This window comes from Dermacentor silvarum, chromosome 1, assembly GCF_013339745.2.
Source record: "Dermacentor silvarum isolate Dsil-2018 chromosome 1, BIME_Dsil_1.4, whole genome shotgun sequence".
Taxonomy (NCBI): domain Eukaryota; kingdom Metazoa; phylum Arthropoda; class Arachnida; order Ixodida; family Ixodidae; genus Dermacentor; species Dermacentor silvarum.
The window spans coordinates 266873254-266893276 of record NC_051154.1 but is presented as its reverse complement, the minus strand read 5'-3'; the positions used below and the strand labels follow the sequence as shown (position 1 = coordinate 266893276).

At 45.5% G+C, this 20023-nt stretch overlaps 1 protein-coding gene across 2 annotated transcripts in view; it reads left to right on the top strand.

Moving 5' to 3' along the window:
* Positions 1-20023, top strand: part of LOC119437141 (rap guanine nucleotide exchange factor) — a 598134-nt gene that overhangs the window by 32469 nt on the left and 545642 nt on the right. For both annotated transcript variants that reach the window (XM_037704211.2, XM_037704208.2), the window contains exon 3: positions 11257-11340. In XM_037704211.2, the coding sequence (XP_037560139.1) occupies positions 11257-11340 (84 nt within the window). The remainder of the gene's footprint in view (positions 1-11256; positions 11341-20023) is intronic.

Below are 20023 nucleotides of genomic sequence, written 5' to 3'. Positions count from 1 at the left end.
CTGGACATGTGTGTCATTACCGTGCAACTCTATTTGCATGGTTCTGCTCGTCTACAGGGTTTGTGGGCAAGACGCGGCCCCGAAGCACCTGCAAGCAGGCCCCGCGGCCGTGGTTGGAGCGTTCTTCGTCTTCTCCTGTTCACATTGATGAAACTGTGCTTGTCCTGGGCTCTCGACCTTAGCGCTTAGATCGTACAAGTTCTAGCTTAACATCCCTTCCATTCCTAGCATGTATTATTATATAATTAACCATAATTCGTGACCGGCACGAGTGGCCGGTGGTGCTAGAGGAAATGAGACGTGCGTAATCTACGTGATCTCTGCACCGCCCATGTGACGTAGAATGTTGATCATGGATCGAGATAGTATCGAGCATGCTGACTCGTTATGGACGCTGAGGGACCCGTGCGTACAAAATTAAGCAGCCCGTCGCACTTGTATAGTTCATCAGGACTATACTTATTAGGCTTATTTAGGCAGACGGAGGGGAAAGCTTTTGTTTTTGCTGTTTTTCTCTCGAAATATTCCGAGTTGGAGACACTGCACATATCTGATTTCGAACGCACTGGCGATTATGAGAGGCTTTAGGCGTCACATCGCTGCAAGATTTTCTGCGCGCCCCCGTTCAATTAAAAAATAACAGTCACTTGAATGGACGCTCGTAACGTCTTCAAACTGTAGTCGATATGTCGACGTTGGTGTCGCGTGGGGCTCACACAGCAACCCGCGAACGCAGTAACGGAAGTTTCAATATCTTTCCTGGTTCTGTTTGGTCAAAACAGGAACAACAAAGAAAGCAGTATCCAGAATTTGTTACTGTCGTTGAACCTTTTCTTTCTTTGTTGATAATTTTACGCACTGAACGCAGAACAGGCGGTGACTGAGAAATGTGGCTGTGTTCTTCAACTGTCCCTTGTCGTTTGTGCTGTTCACTTTTTTCGGGTAAATATATGCTGACTTGCCCAGCTAGCTATTTTACTGTAGCTGAGACGGCACTTTGACTCGGTACAGCCTTTTTAGGATAGCCTAACTTGATTTCTTTCGCGGGACTTTCCATCACAAGTGTAGACCTTGCGTAATATATCATCTCTCGTCGCGTCGCGGACACGACGGCGAGTCGAATGGGGTAGAGCAACTTACTGACATTAAAAGCGCGCTTTGATTTACGGCTTCCTGGAAGAAAGTAACCCACATGAACTTCGTTGGGAACTGGTATTCTTTCAAAAATGCGCGGCGAAGCAGTTCCTCCGGGATTCGAAGCAATGCGCGCGCAATTCTTGGAGGCTGCGGGCTAAGCCCGTAGGTGCGACTGACATTCGACAGATGGCGTCCATGGTGCAAGCATCATCATGGTGCGGTGCACAGTACTGGTTTGTTGCCGAACGCGCGGGACATTGCGCTAGAGTATTCTTATGGTGTCTTATGAAGCTACGAAAACTTTACTGCAAGAGGGTATTGTGAACAAGAAAAATCGTCAATGCGTTGCAGTGGCTTCCCTCCGTCTTTTCTAAATCTTCACTGCATTACATGTGCAGCGCAGTGAAGATGTAGTACGGGGCAATAGCGGAAAGCGGAGGAGCGGTGACAAAACTTCAATGACGATTCTTTCTGTCTCATTTGGAAAAATTATCACGCTTTCCGAAGTGATTGCCACTGATTATTGCTATTAAACCAACCGCCTTTAATATTTTGATGGACGAGAGCAATGAGTAATTTTGAGTTAGAACAGCTCATTATTCATTACCCTGTGTTACAATTAATCAATCAATCAATCAATCAATCAAATATGCATTACAATGCCCCGGAACAGCTACGGAGCCTTCGTACTGGCGCACTTAAAACGTAGTACGTGAGACAAAATGTACAGATACCAATAAATTATTATTATTATTATTATTATTATTATTATTATTATTATTATTATTATTATTATTATTATTATTATTATTATTATTATTATTATTATTATTATTATTATTATTATTATTATTATTATTATTATTATTATTATTATTATTATTATTAAGTCTGGCTGTAAAATCCATGTCTCGGATTATCGGCCGATATCTCTTCTGTGTGCCACGGATAAGATATTTCAGCTTGCTCTTCACAACATATTGTCTTTTACTGTGAAGAACTTATTCATTCTGAATCTGCATGGATTTCTCTCTGGCCGCACCGCTATCACAAATTTCGCAAGTTTAATGACGCAGACCTCCGAGCCGGTATACTTCAGAGGGGACAAGTGGACGCCATTTACTGTTTCGTATTCCGCGCAAGATCACCAGAGAACATAAAGCTTTCCATATTCCTGCCTGTCATAACCAACACTCAACTGTCCACAGAATACTCAGTCTTTATAACGCTTATTTGTATGATCTCGATATTTTTCATACCTCATTGTCGTTTTTTCCCGAGCTTTGCGTTGTTGTTTCCCAGTTTCATACATTGTTCAATTATTGCCTTTCTCCTCCTTTTCCCTTGCGTTTTACCTTGCATTTTTTTTCCTTTTCCCTTGCGTTTACCTTGCGTTTTGTTGTATGTACACTCTTCTTTCGATAATTGTTCTTTTTATTAATTATGTCTTTTTCCTTACCTACATTCCCCTGTAATTCTGTTTGTTCTTGGTTTCTAATGTATGCGTGCGAAGGGGGGGGGGGGGGCAGCCCTCAGGCCTTAGGGTCGTTCCTGGGCATGGTAAATAAATAAATAAATAAATAAATAAATAATAAATAAATAAATAAATAAATAAATAAATAAATACGCGCTTGATTGATTGATTGAAATGTTGGTAAGAGACAAGATTTATCGATGATCACAGTAGGCCAGCGATAGGGCAAGAGATATATAACAACGTATGGTGACGGCTCTCACTAAATAAAAAAAAATATATTAGCTGTCCAGAGCGAATTCTCTGACTCAGAACACATTTACTGCGACAGCAGTTACTCCTTGAAATCTTGCCGAACCCCAAATTTTGTGCACAGTTCCTGCAATCAAGTGCAAGCTCCCTCAAGTGTAAGAAATTGCAATAACCGACGGCAACTACGATGGCGCATGTCCAAAACTTTCGAATACCGACTCGAATACTGTCCAGTTCGATACGGTTTCCGAATCGAATAGTCACTATTCGTAAACACAAACATTTTTCGTATAGTTTCTGAATAGCTTAAATCGTGAAGTGTGCACGATCAAACATAAAATCGTAACAAAAGTGTGACAAATTTCATCCCGGCAGCCACATAATAGACACAAGACACGAGAAGTAGCGCAGTGGAGCACCGCTCATGCAGCGAGCCCGACGTTTCCAGCTCATGCGCACTCGTCCAAGTGCCCGGAGTATACGCAACAAACTGCTCGTTTGTTCCTGATGCTACATTGGCGATTTTAATAAACGACGCTTCGTAATGGGCAATGACGTAATGGCGGAAGCTTTCGAACGTTGCGAATCGATTTCTAACGATGCGAACATTGTTTCATATATTAATATCGTGCAAACGGCTGCTCATTATTCGAAAAGTATTAGATAATTCGGCCCGATTCGCCTCTGGCACCATTCGATTCATATTCGATTAAATTTAAAAAAAATTACTATTCGCACACCCCTAATACATGACGACGACACTTGGTTGATTGACATTCAAGACAGCGAATAGCTGTTATGGAGAGAGGAACGCTGAAAACGACCGCTGCGCTGAGAGCTGCACCTGCCGTGCTTCGAATGAGTGCAGCCCCGCGCACGAGAAGCTATATTGCCGTATTGCCTAGTATTGCCTCCGAAATACAAGCGCAGACGCCGCCGGTCTCTGAGTACGTGTCGCGCACGCTATTGAAATTATGCACAAAGTTACAGGCGTGCGCTTGTATCCAAAATAGAATAGCATTTCTTCAGCTCAGAAAAATATTCATGTACTTGACCTTTTCTAAAAGACGTTGATATAAATCCTAATTCCGCGCGAAATATCTGGGGCCAACTAGTCTTGACGATGCACAATTTGATGTGTATTTACTCGCAGCAATGCATAGCCTCTGGAAGACACGCATGTTTGAGCGAAGCGTTGGACCTATAAATTTCCTCAGCAAGTCATTTCAGCCGTATGGTCGTCCAACTGATGGATGTATATATGATGGAACTGAGTGTATTACAAAGCGTCTATTCTACAGGTTGATCATTTTTGAGTTCTATGATATTTTTAAAAAATCATCTGTGGTGGATAGCGTAATTCTTCTCATTGAGCTGGATTATTTCCAAGAGGCGGACATTACTAGCACGAAAAGTCGAAACACATATTCACATAATTAAGAAAAATTCGCTCATTAAGTTCTTGATTAATTAATTTATGGTACATATTGCAATTTACGAATTGTAGCCGGTAAGCTTGCAAGACGTATCCACTTGAAATGATTTTCCAGGATGGCACCGGTTTCGGGATATTTCGCGTAGTGTGGAACGAAATACAAGGGTGTTCCAGTTACTTTTCTGCTTCATTGCATAAAAGAGCGACCCGCCGTGGTTGCTCAGTGGCTATGGTGTTGGGCTGCTGAGCACGAGGTCGCGGGATCGAATCCCGGTCACGGCGGCCGCATTTCGATGGGGGCGAAATGCGAAAACACCCGTGTACTTAGATTTAGGTGCACGTTAAAGAACCCCAGGTGGTCTAAATTTCCGGAGTCCCCCACTACGGCGTTCCTCATAATCAGAACTGGTTTTGGCACGTAAAACCCCATAATTTTGCATAAAAGAGCGTTTTGTTAAAAGAAAAAACAAAGTTAGTGGAACAACAGTGCATTTTTAGGGCAAGTTTGATGGCGTATATCTCCAAACTGGTGTCATTCTGGAAATTAATTCCAAGTGGATACGCCTTGCAAGCTCACCGGCTAAAATTCGTAAATTTCAACACGAGTATGTGCCGTAAAGTAATATAATTCAAAAGATAATTAGTGGATTTTTGTTAATTAGTTGAATATGTGTTTGGATTTCTCGTGAAAGTAATGTCCGCCTCTATGAATGATCCAGCTCAAGGACTAGAATTATGTTACCTGCAACAGGCTATTTTTAAAAATGCCATAAACCTTAAAAATGATCACCCTGTATATTGGTAAGGTGTAAGGAACCACAATTTTAGCCTTTCCTGTAAAACTTGACAGCTTGATGCATTCTGAGCAGCATATTTCTGGGATGAGTAGGAACTTTATGGGGCTCTCTGTATAAGGGGGAGGGGGAGGGAGGGAGAGGTCTCGGTCGCCGTGCAAGTGGCAGAGGCTCACTAGCTCGTTTGTCTGTTTACGTTATCCGCAATTAGTCGTTTGTGCCCCGCAATAAATACGACGAAATAAGTAATAAAGATGTGTGATAGCTGAGTGGTTGGTGCGTCCAGGACATGGCCCTTATTCACAAAAAGCTCTTACGCTGGGATTATTCGTAAGAGCAAATTCGAGTCAATTCTGATGTCGGACATATTATTGGCGAAAAGCATTTGCGAACGAAAGGCTTTGTGAATTTTACCCTTATAGTTATCGATCTATATATAATATGCCACCGCGACCACTGACGTCGGGCCACTGCAACACTCACTGCAGTCTCAACCCCGAGAAACTGCACACCGAGTACCGGACAACTGGTGCACATCGAACACCACCTAGACAGCACAAGGCCTGTTCACTCCGATCCATGACGTCATGCCACCTGGCCCGAAATTTCCATTACCAAGGCTGGAGTGACGAAAGCGGTGACGTCAAAATCACCACGGCTTACTCGGGAGCATCCCCATTAGATTGTATGGCAGTCGGGCCCAAGTAGCATGACGTCATGGATCGGAGTGTACCGGCCTTGTGCTATCTAGGTGGCGTTGGCACATCGCGAGTCTCGACCGCGACCGGCGATCCTCGTATAAACAAGACTTGCCTTGTGGTCTAGTTCACTCTAACTCCAGATGACTGTGCTATTGCCTCTACTCTCGTTCATCTCCTTGACTTTTGTCACTATGCGGCATTTCGTAGTGGTGCTCGTTAGCCGAGGACCATCCACGGGTCGACAGACGGCCCGCCGGCCATTTCAAGCCCTATATTGGTGCCACATCTGACAACAAGAAAAAATAATACCGAATATGCCCCTATAATCAACGAAAAAATAAAAGTAAAATCGAAATAAATCTGGTCGGCGAATTCACGCCTGCTCATCGAGAAACGCTTCATTGTTCCCACCGATACGCACAGAATGTGCACAAAAGACGTTGCGCTCATCTAGCTGCGCAAAGGGAGAGTCCTCCCGCTCTCTGCTCAACCATGGATTGGATTCCTACTTGCCGTGGCTTGAGAAAATCACTGAACTAGCCGCTATAGTTTTTTTTTTTTTTCAAAGCGCTTAGAAGGAGCAGCCTGTGTCGCTTCTCCGTTTCCAAATCGGATAGCTCTCGCTCCGTATCACGCGCTCGCGCCTCTAATTGACTTGGTCGGGAAAGTTTGAACAGCCAGGGGGGGGGGGGGGGGGGGGGGGGGGCGAGGTATCAGCAGTTTGGAAAACTCGTTCCGATTTGGCCAGCATCCGGCCTGATCGACCGGAGAGAGTGGCGAAGGAATAGCTTCTTGTGCGCTTCTTTGTCGCTTGCAAATTTCCGGGGCTCCAGGAATTCTTGTAGTGAACGGTATAAGGTTGTGGGGGAGCTAGACAGGACAACTAAATACAATAGAAAGAAACGAACAAAGCGAACATATTCGGACGATTAAATGAAAACAGAGACATATTGAGAAAGAGTGAAACGAATGTAATATAATATATAATGTAGTGTAATGTAATATATTATATTATATTACAATAAAATAATAAACACGGAGGTGGATACATCTTGGTACATGCGCGGAAACATTTATAGGCGTCGCTCGTGAGGATGTGATAGCTCGATGCTAAAATAGCGCTTCAAGATACCGTAACCAAGCGACACACTGGAAAAGTCGGCCAAAAATGATAAAGAGGAATGAGTCGTTATATAACCACGGAGCATATAGGTCGACATACTCATGAGTACACTCCCTCAGACTCATTTCGTAGCCGTCAGTATGAGCATTAGTGAGTGACGGAGGGCGTCACTGGACGTGAGTATGAACGTCATTGAGGGCCGACAAGTGTGACTGGACGTGAGTATGAGTATTGATGAGTGTGATGGGACATCAGTGCGATTGAGTGCGTATATCCTAGAGGGGAAAAAAAACGAAAATAAAAACGATACTGGTGAGTGGGCGTCCACTTATTCTGCCGACATATGCCACGGAGAGCACAGTAAGAATATACGCAGACAGCCGGTTCAAGTTAACGACATCGTCACACTTATGCCCGCGCAGGGCGAGCAGTATGGCGCGTGATGCCAAATCTCTCTCAATGCGAACGAGGCGTCGTTCCTTCTACGCGAAAGCGGGAGCTTATAGCTTTCTTGAGCAATCATTTCTGAGCGACGATCGTTGGCACCCGCTGTTTCGAGCGTAGGAGGCAGACCGTCTTCTGGCTAAGAATATCCGTAGTGTTGTAACAATGCTGCAGCCTTATGCCTTGGTTGCTCTTTTTTAGTCTAGGTCGACTTCTGCTGCTTTCGTTAAACGATCGTCGTCTGCAATATCAAGGCTGCCCTTGGAAACTTGCGTGTTCTTCTCAAGGGCACTATAGCTGCTCCCCTCCTTCATTCTCTATTTTTTTTTATGTATCCTATGTATTTCGCTTGCGCTCGTACGGTCTTCTCAAGTCGCACTTTCTGGGCGTATTATCCTTCGTGAGGACAAAAAAAAAAACTGCGCGTGCATCTTTTTGAGCACGAATCTTCTGTGTCACTTGTCTTGATTTTCGTTCTTTGCTTTAGTATCATACTTCGGTCATTTCCCTCTGCAAATTTGTTCTCTATATTTAGCGCCATCCGTCTGAGAGCGTTTGTTACGAGCTCCTATGTAAGGTTAGCCAGCCAAGGAATTTGCAAGAGTTTCGGCAACCACCCTGTTCGTGCTCGGGTTATGACTGCTGAGCTCCTTGCCACGTGTGCGTGCAATCGCTGCCGTACCGGTGTCGCATTTCGCCGGTGCCGGCGAAGCGCAACTGAAATGAACGTGTTTCACTGGGTATGCGTCCGAATAGACAACTTGGGCCACTGGGTGGATGCAACTGGGCATATTGAACTGGGTGGCACTTGGCCGATGCCCTACATAAGATTAAGTATTGAACGAGAAGAAAGGGAACCGAGGGACCCGATTTTTATTATCATATCATAAGAAGCCAACAAACAATGACACCAAGGACAACATATGGGAAATTACTTGTACTTGCTAATTGAATTAAAGAAACGATAAATTAATGGAAATGAAAACGGATGAAAAAACAACTGTCCGCAGGTGGGGAACGAACCCACGTCTTCGCATTACGCGTGCGATGCTCTCATCATTGAGCTACCGCGGAGCCGTTTTCCCATCCACTTTCTGGGGTATTTATGTTTTACAACTAGAACTAACCCTGGGAGTATTAGCCAGCGCCACCACTCACAAACCTAGGGGCGGATGTGGAACATCCTTTCTGCCGCAGGCGTCACGAGCGCGTGATCTTTTTGGGTGATGGCAGACTGGTCAATGGTATGATAATAAAAATCGGTCCCCTCGGTTCCCTTTAGTCTCGTTCATACCATAACGAGGGCTCGAATCCGGCAACATTGATGCCTTCAGGTAGCACATGTGGGTTTATTGACCAGTCGCCATCACCCAAAAAGATCACGCGCTCGTGACGCCTGCGGCAGAAAGGATGTTCCACATCCGCCTCTAAGTTTGTGAGTGGTGTCGCTGGCTAACACTCCCAGGGTTAGTTCTAGTTGTAAAACATAAATACCCCAGAAAGTGGACGGGAAAACGGCTCCGCGGTAGCTCAATGGTGAGAGTATCGCACGCGTACGTAATGCGAAGACGTGGGTTCGTTCCCCACCTGCGGAAAGTTGTTTTTTCATCCGTTTTCATTTCCATTAATTTATCATTTCTTTAATTCAATTAGTAAGTACAAGTAATTTGCCCTATGTTGTCCTTGGTGTCATTGTTTGTTGGCTTCTTATGACTAGATTAAGTATGTACCATTAATAGGAGAAGCAGCACATGTCAGCTTCAGATAAGTGATGAAGTCGGCATCGAAAGCAGCCTTGTGTAGAGTAAGAAGCGAAGGGAACAGAACGGGACCAGAGTGTGCATTGAGCACGGAGCGTTGAGCTATAGAGAAGGGAATAATGAGAAGTGAGGATATTTCAGTAAACATCAAAGCAAGCTCCGCTTATAACCGATTCCCATATATGCGTGGTTTATGCTTTTTTTTCCTGTAATGTCGCGAACATCAGTGACGAAAATCATAGAATTACATATTTCTTTTAGAACGTTCTTATCGTCCTCGTGGTGCCGTAATTTTCGAAAACCATTCGCGTATCCCCTCCCATTATGTTCCTCACCTACGATTGCGAGGAATTAATGATCCTCTGGGCAAGCAGGTGCACTGAATACAATTTGAGGCATGCAACTGAAACACGGACCATTTGGGATGCGACGCGTTTATTCGACCAAGAATAGCTTTTCGCAAGTCTACACATGCACCTTCGCATATATCGATGTAAGATGTATACAGGGTAACTGTACGTTGACTCACTTTATATGCTCCCAAAATTCTATGTCGGCCTTGACTTACGTTGCCACGTATTGGTGAAAGCGCCAGCAACCAAAATGGGTCTCACTTCACCCGCCATATATTTTGATGGCACACTTTCGGGTCGCGAGGAAGGTCGAAATCTCAAAGTTTTTCTAATTAATCTAACCGTTATCCTCCACCACCACGGGGCCGTCGTTATGAACCTTTCCTGACTGACTTGATGACCGACTGCACTAGCTTGGACTTGACTTGATGACTGAACTGAGTGCCGAATTAACTGTGACCCACCTGGTTCTAAGCAAGTGAAATAAAGTTAGCCCTTGCTCACAGAACATGCACGTTCCCAGTTTTTTTTTTTTTTTTAGCTAGGTCATTTGGTGCAGCTCTCCTCTGTGCTCTTCTCGTCGAAGTTGAGAGAACGCGATCGGACAAAGTTTCTCGCAGACGTATTTTTGACCGACGTAGGAATAGCATGCGAGCCCGCATCCATTAGAACGCATGTGTCACTACGGACAATTTGCGGTATATAACTAGGGCATGCGAAAGCGTACTGGTCCATTTCTACTGCGATGTCCTGTGCTAGAGGACATCACAAGTCCTGTGCCCTGTACCATTCATCCCACCGTTAGTGGGAGCATTACGGTGACTTTTTGGGGGGCTTCCAAGTACGCTCAAAGTGGCTCACTACATAAAACAAGATATCAGAGGTATGAAAGGGGTGAGAGCTGACGGTCAATATAATTCATCTGCACGTTGCTTGGAAGAGTGCCATCTATACTATTTGTTTCGTCCGTTACACTGCATATACTGTTAATAGCAGTGTACGTAGTTACGACATTGTGCAAGCACATCACGCATGAGCCTTACGATGCATCCTGAACGGAAATCATACTGAACTTTGTCGAAAGCCTTTAAGACGCCTGTGGGAAAGCTATCCGCGCTGCCTATCACACAGTATGTACATCGATCGCGCTGCTGCGTGAGAATTTGGATAAAGCCGCCTCGGTTTTTACGTGCGTTCCCCACGCAGTCAGCGTATAGTGACAGCTTGAGATACGTTGTTAACGCTCTTGAAAACATTTTTTTTTTGCTTTAGAAGCTGAAAAATCAGACTGAGAAATTCGCAACCTTTCTGCCTTTATCTTGCATCCATGTGTGTTCACAAAAAATTTTTCAACGAAACGATCCCCACGCATGATCTGAATGTTTGAACAAAATACAAGAGTGCTTCAGGCTTTTTATTACAATCTCAGAGGAACCGGGTTCAATTCCCCGCGAAGGTAAGAGGCACCGTCATCAGTTTCTAGTTTCTTTTTTAACGTTACGTTTTGTGTTAGTGTTTTAAACGCATAGGTTGTACAGAGAAAGGGGTCGTTCAATGTCGCCTATACGCGCTTCACTGTCGCGTAAATAAAAAAAAAAGAGAAAAGACTTATGCAATGAGAAGCACACATTGAATTGGGTGAAATTGCCGAAATTTGATTCCTTGTGTGCCCTGCGAACCAGTTACGTTAGTTAAATAATAATAATAAATAAACAGCCGTTAACTTTCTCATTGTCTGCTTATATGTTCGTTACTTAACTGTTATTTTCTCCTCTCTATCCAGCCGGGGTGAACTGAGCAAGTGCTGGTACATCCTCCTCTCCGGATCAGTGTTCATCAATGGATCCATGTTTCTGCCACGGAGCAGGTGAGTCACCAAAGATCGACCACGTGCTCTATACAATTGGTTCCTTGGAGCGATGAATATCGCAGCATTTACGAAAACAATGAGCACCAAGGAAGTGCGCACTGCTCTCCCATTGTTCTGAAAACGATGCGTTCCTTTTCGCCAGCGTGCACTTTCACGCTGGAGTGAAAGTGCACGCTGCGCACAGGAAAACGGCCTGTTTTTTTTTTTTTTTTTTTTTTTTTTTTGCACACAGGAAAACCAGGCTCAGGAAAGACATAACTATTACTGTAGCTGCACGAACGGCAAACGCTGAAAAAGCAAAAAAAAGAAAAAGAAGAAAAACACCCGTGTCCCGACAAAACTCTGCTCTATATACCACCGTCGACAAGGCATTTTACGTCGGCTGATGCTGAGAAGTGCCTCTTGGTATGTCTGCTGACTTTTTTTTCCCTTCAAGTAGACACGGGGATATATATATATATCTTGATCAAGTTTCCTCTTATATATTACTTGACTCTGGACCGCGGACAACTTCTGTATAACTTGCAAAGCGCAATGTATGGGAGAAAACGGCGTCCGCCGTGCAAGTTCGCTTTCTTTAATTGCAATAACGATGTAGTGAATACGACGACGTGGAAATGTGTCTCGGATCGCGCTTTGCCTCGTAATTTTGGGGGGTTTAAGTGTTGGACTCAAATAAAGTTAAACGTATCTTAATGGCTGTTTAGGTACGAGTTGAACTCCCACTTAACTAAGCATGCATGGTCTAATGTTCAGTATTGAGGAGACACCTTTATGTTTTTTTTTTTTTGTTTTTTTATTCTTCTTTCAATATGCACGAAACATCAAGAAAAGGCTACTGGCGCTCCTTTGAAGAGAAAGGAGGTCAGCAGGGGGGCGTCTTTCAAGTGTGCTAGAGAATAGCTGCATTGTCGCGTGGCCTCGGCAAGTTAAGGCGCCCTGCTGATTGGCGATGGAAGCATCGTTCCTGCAGTTCCTGCCGGGAGCTATAAAAGAATCTATCCTTCGTGCATGGACTATCAGTCTCGCTCGGCTCCGAAACTAAATGCGTTTCGGAAGCAATCAAAGTGGCTAGTACAACTCCGTTATGACTTGTTGGGGAGCCATAACAACGCTTTCGCTTTTAGCGACGCGAATGCATACTCAGAAGGCGACGCACACTCACAAAGCGACGCGCTGTCCTTGTTTTCCCTGTCAGCCTTCATTATGGTCGTACAACTCGTTGGTACAGTGACTCGTGTGACAATCAAGTAAACGCCACTCGGTGTTTGATTGTGACGGAAGTGGACCATGCGGCTGCGAAAGACACTTCGGGAAACGCCTCGTAGCCCCTGCGACTAAGGTCCTTCGAAGTACGTACTGCAGGAAACGTAGTGCAGGGCCCAGACTTGTTTTGAAGACGACGAAACAATGTGCCTTTTTTTACGTTAATTTATGCTGTATTATGTTTAACTAATTTCGCACATCTCAGGGTCGGATCGCTCATTGTCCTGCGGCGTCCCACGCAATTGGGTGTCGTCCCGTCGTTCGTTTTAGTGCACTGGTGGCGAATGGGTCCACTACCGCGAACGACACACAGTGAACGACGTGTACAGCGAGGGTGCAGTGGCTTGTGCCCATGGTCAGTGGCGATCGACAACCCTCGCAGTAACTAGTCGCATGCAGGAGGAAAGCGAGGGGAAATATATTCAGGCCGTCTAAACCCGTGTTCGTAAGCGCGGATGAGATTTCATGTCGCAGTTCTCCCTTTGCAACAGCGCCCCAGTCGTGGCCATGCATGCCAAGAAACATATATACTTTGCTCTCACCACTTCGACATCGGGTACCTACAGCGTGGACGTGCGTCCACGCCAACTACGATTACTAGGAAGCGAGACAACCGACAGCTTATAGCTCGTCCTCAGAGCAGGGTATAATTTATCCGTCTTCTAGCGTGAACCATGGTGGAAAATAAAGTGCAAGACTCCTCCCGTCACAGAACAAGCCTCTATGCAGCGAACTATCTGCCTTTTAATCCCAGACAAGACTAAAATCCCAGCTACCTGCCGATTAAGCACGCTATTAAGTATCTCAGTCTAAGGCGCCAACCCTTATAGAAAACCGAAGGCATCAACCAAACCTCGGGGGAAAAATGACTAAATGATAAAAGAAACTCCGCCGCAAAGCGGGAAACCTGAAGAGACGAGGACGCATCTTAGCACCTAGCACGGGTGCGGTGGAAGGTGAGCGACGCTTCACCTCAGCAAGACTAATTAAGAGTCGGGCAAACTCAGCACTATTCAAAAGAGAATGCAAAAAAGGTCATACTAGTATGGCGCAGTTATGGAGACTGAAAGCTTGAAACTAAGGCAGAAATTAATTGGCAACACTTGCTCAATACACCCAGTTTGGAGCTTGTATACCGTGCTGACACCTTAGGAACGCGATATCGAGAAATGAGAAGAAAAAAACCGACTCAGAAATGCAATCAATGACGAGTGGAGCAGGCGAACCGAATTAAACATAAAGCGAAATAACTATAGCATGAAAACATAAATGCTTTACTTAAACGCTCGATTCCATCACCGCGAGAGGATCAACAGCAGCAGTAGAACCCATATGAACCAGAACGTGACCTTTAGAAGCACCAGACCGTATAGGAAACATTTGGCAACACATGGCTATAGACAACGCTGCTGAAAAGGCCAAATAACCGGATGTCTGATTTGGTAACGTGAATGAGAATCGTAACTGGACATAACTATTATAACTGGAAATACTGGATGACCTTAGAACCAACAGCACATGTCTATCTACCAGCTCTCAACATGCCCAGCTTTGAAGATCTATTACCTGATGCGCTTAAGCGCCCTCCCTATTCATGTAACATGTATAATATAAGAAAAGCAAGCATGTAAGACCAAAAGTATGATAATAAATGAGGTTTTACTTCCCAAAGTGACAGCTGGGTATCGGGAACACCGTTGTGGATAGCTACATATTAATTTCCACTACATGGGACTTCTTGCTTTACGACAGTAAAGGCGAGACACTAAAACAGGCTAGACTAGTAATTGCTTTTTTTTAACCTTCTCTGTATTTGTTCAGAAAATGAAAAGGCCTAATAGCGTTGAAAATGATAGTCAGTAATGCTGTCGAACTTCTGAAAACCACAGCGTAGACGGCGTCAAGAATACGAGAATTTTCTTGCTTAGTTTTTCTTCATTTACAAACAAGTATGCCTTTTTTGTTTGTCTGGAAAACAATTACATAGCTTCGCCTGCGCGTTGCGACAATCTGTGGTATCGTGGGAAGTATAGTGCGGTGATTAAAACGTTGCATCACCGCTCTCCTTTATGTCATTTCATGGCATGCCACACTCTGTGTTTTTCTCAGTGGCCAAGGCATTCTCCTGCTGAGCACGAAGTCACGTGACGAGCGCATTCCGATAGGGGCGGAGTGGGGAAACAAATATGTGCTTAGATTTATGTGCGCGTTCGAGAACCATAGATGGTTCCGTATTCGTTGTTGCTTTTCTTCCTTTCTTTTATGTGCAAGCATGCTTGCGGGTTTGCGCGTGCCATACGGTCGTTGATTGTGAATAGCGAAGTCCTGCCTTTCCATGAGCGAAACGGAGCATGTGACTTCTCTAGTTGAATCCGAGTTGATCCCATCCACCTAGATTAAACCGGGACTCTCTACGACACGCGTATATCTCATAACATCATTGGGGCATATAACTCGAAATATTATTATTTGTGTGTGCGCGCGCGCAAGTCGTCAGTACCTGCACAAAAGAACATAAGGCAGCTTTCCTCAATCCTTGACCATCACATAGCGCACTTGCTGACCCAGACACCACGTGCCGCATTTCCCATACTTGCAGTCGCGCGCTTATTCGCTCTTTACTCGAGACAACTGGCCCCTTTCTTACGACCTAGTCTCTGTGCGCCTTGCCACTTCGAGGCCTGCGAATAAGGTTGATATCATGATATGCCATCGCTGACTCTAACCACATCAGAATATTTTTCTTGAGTGGCGTACCCAAAGGTAGCTGGCACATTTGTAAGAACTGTTTCGCTTCAACAACCAACTCCACAGTTGCCGTCGTCATACCGAAACTATGACTCCCAACTGACATCAAAGGTTTTCGTATGACGTCGACAGAGACCTAGCTCGTCGATCTTCTTACCACTCCTAATTATACCGGGCAAGCCGCAAGGACCACGTACTTCTGAATTCGATCTTGTGTAGTTTTCAGGCCGCTTTCAATACTTTCAATTAAGTCCACGTAGCGGGACTCGCGAGGAATTCGGTGTTTAATGTCAAGAAAATTCAGCATATGCCATGAGAGGAGACATTTATGTCACACGTGTACGACTTATGATAGCGACAAAGCTGTCTTATCCTGCCAATAAGTGCTCTGTATTTTTGTATGCTCCTTGACGAGAACTGCTGGCTCGAGATGTTGCACCCTCAAGGTTGGGAAATTTTCACTGATCAATAATGGGACGGGGGTGTTGGACGGGGGCATACACTCTTAAAAATAAACTTATTAAATAGCTAGTAAATGCACGTTTTTACTAGGTTACTGTGTATTTTACTACCTTCTGACTAGTTCTGTACTAGCCAGTCGTTAGTAAAGCTAGTAAGTGCTGCGTTTACTAACCAGAAATGCTTCTTAGTAGTTTTTACTAAGTAACTACTAAGCATCTACTAACTTGTCTGGCCTTGGCCTATTTTGCTGTGATTGTAACAGTCTTATGCGAAATTGAGATTAACTGTAGTGTTGTTCATTATATTGGATTAACAGTTATATGCGACGTCGTATCATACATATGTACAGACAGTAGGCTTTATACATTTGAGCACATAGCTTTGATTATTTAACCAAATATATAGGTGCTCACCGGTGCCACACGTGCTCCCTCAAACTAGGCCTATAAATACTGGTGAAGTTGCTCTTCGAGTAAGTGTTGCGTAGCACCTTGGTCGTTCTACATATGTTTTCTTGCTTGTTGGACATATGTAGTACATTCTTACCCGGAGTCAGTACGGCTTCATGTCCTTGGCAAATTTACATTACGCGGTTCTTTTCATGTATAATTATTATTTTTTACTTTTTTATGCTTTTACAATACCACCGACTTCATAGGACAATGCAAGCGGCACTTATAAATCGAATAGGTCCCATTGTATTGTTGGTAATTATATTTCAGTTGTGTTAGTAACTGCACTACCGAGGTAGTATTTAGTTACTACTAAGTTAGTGGTTTGTGCTAGCTTCAGTAGGTAGTGAAAAGTACTAACCATCATTTTACTACCTGCACTTACTAAGAAGGTAGTGGTTTTTGGGACTAGTAACGTGTTAGTATTTACTTAGTGAATATGACGACCATTTTTTAAAGAGTGTACGAATATTTATTCGCGTTACGGAGATATGCTTTTCGTTTTAACGCCGTACGCACTTATTTCTTGCACGAAACAAGAACGCGCTCACCGATGGCCACCGAGGTTCACCAAGAGATTTCCGGTTCGGTGTATTCGGTGCTTTTTGTGAACCATAGACGCATCGTGGCTGTAAGTCTTTAGGCAATCGGCTAAAGCCGAGCTACTTTGCAGCACTGTTAGACGCCCACGTTATTCAGTGCACGCTTTTCACTTTGCCATCTATTTATGTACATATTACAAGACGAGTTGTTTCGACATTATGACGCAGCGCAAGCCGCCCTGATTCTCGGTATACGCTCAGAGGGACGGTACGAATCGGACCGAATAGCAGGCGCCTCACGTGCATACGAACAGACTCATTCGAATGAAGTGTATAAATATGAGTGGCTCGCGCACCTCGCCTATTTCCTTCAAATGTCAGGGTTGGTATTACTATACATCCTGGCGGGTCCTGGAAGATCGCAAAGTCCCTGCACTGGGCGCCAATCGCGGCGTGGACGGCTCGCGAGACGGGGATCGAAGCCACTGCTGTCCCACATATGGAGAAAAGAATAGACAGAAAGTGCGCGCGGAGAATCTGAAACAAGGTCGTGCAACGTGCCCGTTGTGAAGGGCGTGACCAGAGGCTACTACTATACTCTCTTGACCGACCGACGCGCAGCTGCTGCATCTGCAGAACGGAGGGTATCGGTTCTGATAGCGCCGCGATGTTCGCCGACGAGGCACCACCACCACTGGGCCTCTTCGTGGCACGCATTGACGTTTGCCCCCGCGGTCGGCTTGTGCGCGCTGCGTCGTGTGTGGTCTTCGACGGAGCCATGCGACCCCTCGAAAGCGTTCGTGGCCGCACCACCGCAGTGTTGGCCGCCGGCGCAGCAGTGTCCCGCGTTACTGCTGTGTGGGTGGGTGGGCCTCTCTGGCGGAAAGGGAGGAGGAGGAGGAGCTTTAATGGAGGAGGCGCGAAAGGGGGGAGAGGGGGACGCACTGCGCACGCCTGAAGCCACCGTTCTTGTGCGCGGAATGAAAGTTGAACTGGCGTCGACTCGCTTCGTCCGTCCGTGATTAATTCTACCAGACGCCGGCCTCACAAGAGAGTGGTATATAGAGTTTCGGTATATAGAGAGGGGCTTTCGCCTCGGCGCTTCTTTTCCCTTTACCGGCGAACAGAAAAAAATTAGGACGATGTTATCGCGGATACAGTGCGAATACATTGTAATTCGTTAAAGGTCGGAACTTGTCCTTTATATGATGTCTGAATACTGACGTGTCCTCTTTTTGCTGGAACAGCCCTGGGAAGCAGTATGGCAATAAATATTAGTAGTAAATATAAATAATAAAGCTCGAACTCGAGCTTGCGCCTTGCCGAAGCATGTTCCGTAGCAACAGAAAAAAAAAAGTAGAAATAAATAGCGGTAAATGCGAGAGAAAGGCGTGAGGCATTACGTTGCACCTCATTGAGATCACGAATCCATGATTTAAACCGCGTTCGCCACATTGCGAAGTGTTATAACCACTGAAGCGCAGGCCACGTGCACAATCGGTTCCATTCCGGACCAATTGTATCGTCGTTATTCCTGTCCATGATACGGACGCAAGCCGCCCAAGGCACCTCCTTGGAACGCACGCGGGGGATGCATACGGCGGCTAGAGGTAAACAGCTTCGTTGTAACAAACAAAAAAAAAAAAGAGCACCCTATGTGGCCACTAAGTCTCGCACCGTTGGATGGTGGTAGAGGCCACAGTGCAGTCACATAAGGCTGCAACTAATATGGGTCACCGCAAAGTGAGGCTCTTCTTGCCGCATTCTGCGCGAGTTTGTAGAAATGAGAGCGGCATGTTCGAATGCTTCGATTAAAAACGACGAGCTCCGTGTAATGGGAAAAATGCAAGGCTCTGACCTGTTTGTCTAATTGTGCTTACTTTTGTGACTAAGATGGCTGGCCTCGCTTTCTGCATAAAAAACTTCGGCATGCCACACATAGAAGCCTCATGCAATGCCAACCAGGAGGCCACATATGAAGGTAAACAAATATAGCCAGTGTGGAATGCAAAACAAAAAGGGGAAATAAAAAAAATAAGAAAGAGAAGACGCCAGTGTGTCTCCTGCTAACACTGCTGAACGAATGCGATAAGCACATTGTGAAGCTCACTCGTAAATCAGGACGGATGGTAAAAAGCAGGAGTGTTGTTTCTTCAGCCTTGTTGAAACGCATAAGGCCGTGTAACGTCCTCGAGACGCCGGTGTGTCAACATACGTCTGCTCGTTCTTTTCCCAAGAGTTCGTTCATTTCCCATTCCTGCCCTCGAAGCAAGCGATCACACCCTTTCGCGAAATCTTCCGAAGCGCATAGGTATACATACGTGGCCCATATAACTGCGTGAGCTGCGAAGGACGCCGTGAACGACCTCGTGAGCAGCTTTCGAGAGTGACTTGCACCACCGTGAACGTGGCGCAGCGTTGGTGCATATCGTTGGTGTGAAGCTAACAGCGACTGCAAGCAAGCAAGCAGTTTTGCAACGCTTCGATTGACACGCGCGGGCTCTTCAATAGGCCAAGGCCCGTCCCGCGGCACGAGTCCGCCACGGCGCTCCTTTGGCAGCCCAGGAATAACCCTTGCGTGCACTCGGCGCGCGTGCTTTGGGCAGCCTCGGCTACACGCGAGCCCTGATGCTTCGGGCTTTGGCGGGGAGGCGTTTCCCGGATGGTGTCTCCCCGTAAGCAGAGATGCATGCACGCGGAGGGCTCATTGCTCCGCTTGTGGGGAAAAAGCGCGGTCATGTATATACGCGCTTAATCGCCCATGCAGCATGCGCACGCATGCCAGTGCATACAAGTCTCGCAGGTAGGAAAAAAAAAAAAGGATGGTGCTGACCGGCCATGCTCTGTTAGCGCCACCTTTACTGACTGCAACGTTGCTATCGAAAAATTCGCTGCAAATCCCTGGAACTCTGAAAACATGTATCAGAATCAGAAAACAAGAGCTCGAAGGTTCGACTTCCGTCTCTTAAATCATTTTTTTTTAGTTAGTGTACCTTGCGCAACAGATATCACATGTGCCCGAACCTCTTTAAAGTGCCGTCCCGGATTGCGCTCCTAAAGCGGACGTCTAACAGGAGGCGAACGGCGCACATGCCCCTAAGACATCTTCGCTGAGGTCACGGAAGGCTCGCAAGACGCGTCGCTGCGGTTCTTAAGATGGTCAGAGGAACGCAGAATTCAAAAAAAAAAAAAAAAAAAAGAGAGAGGGAG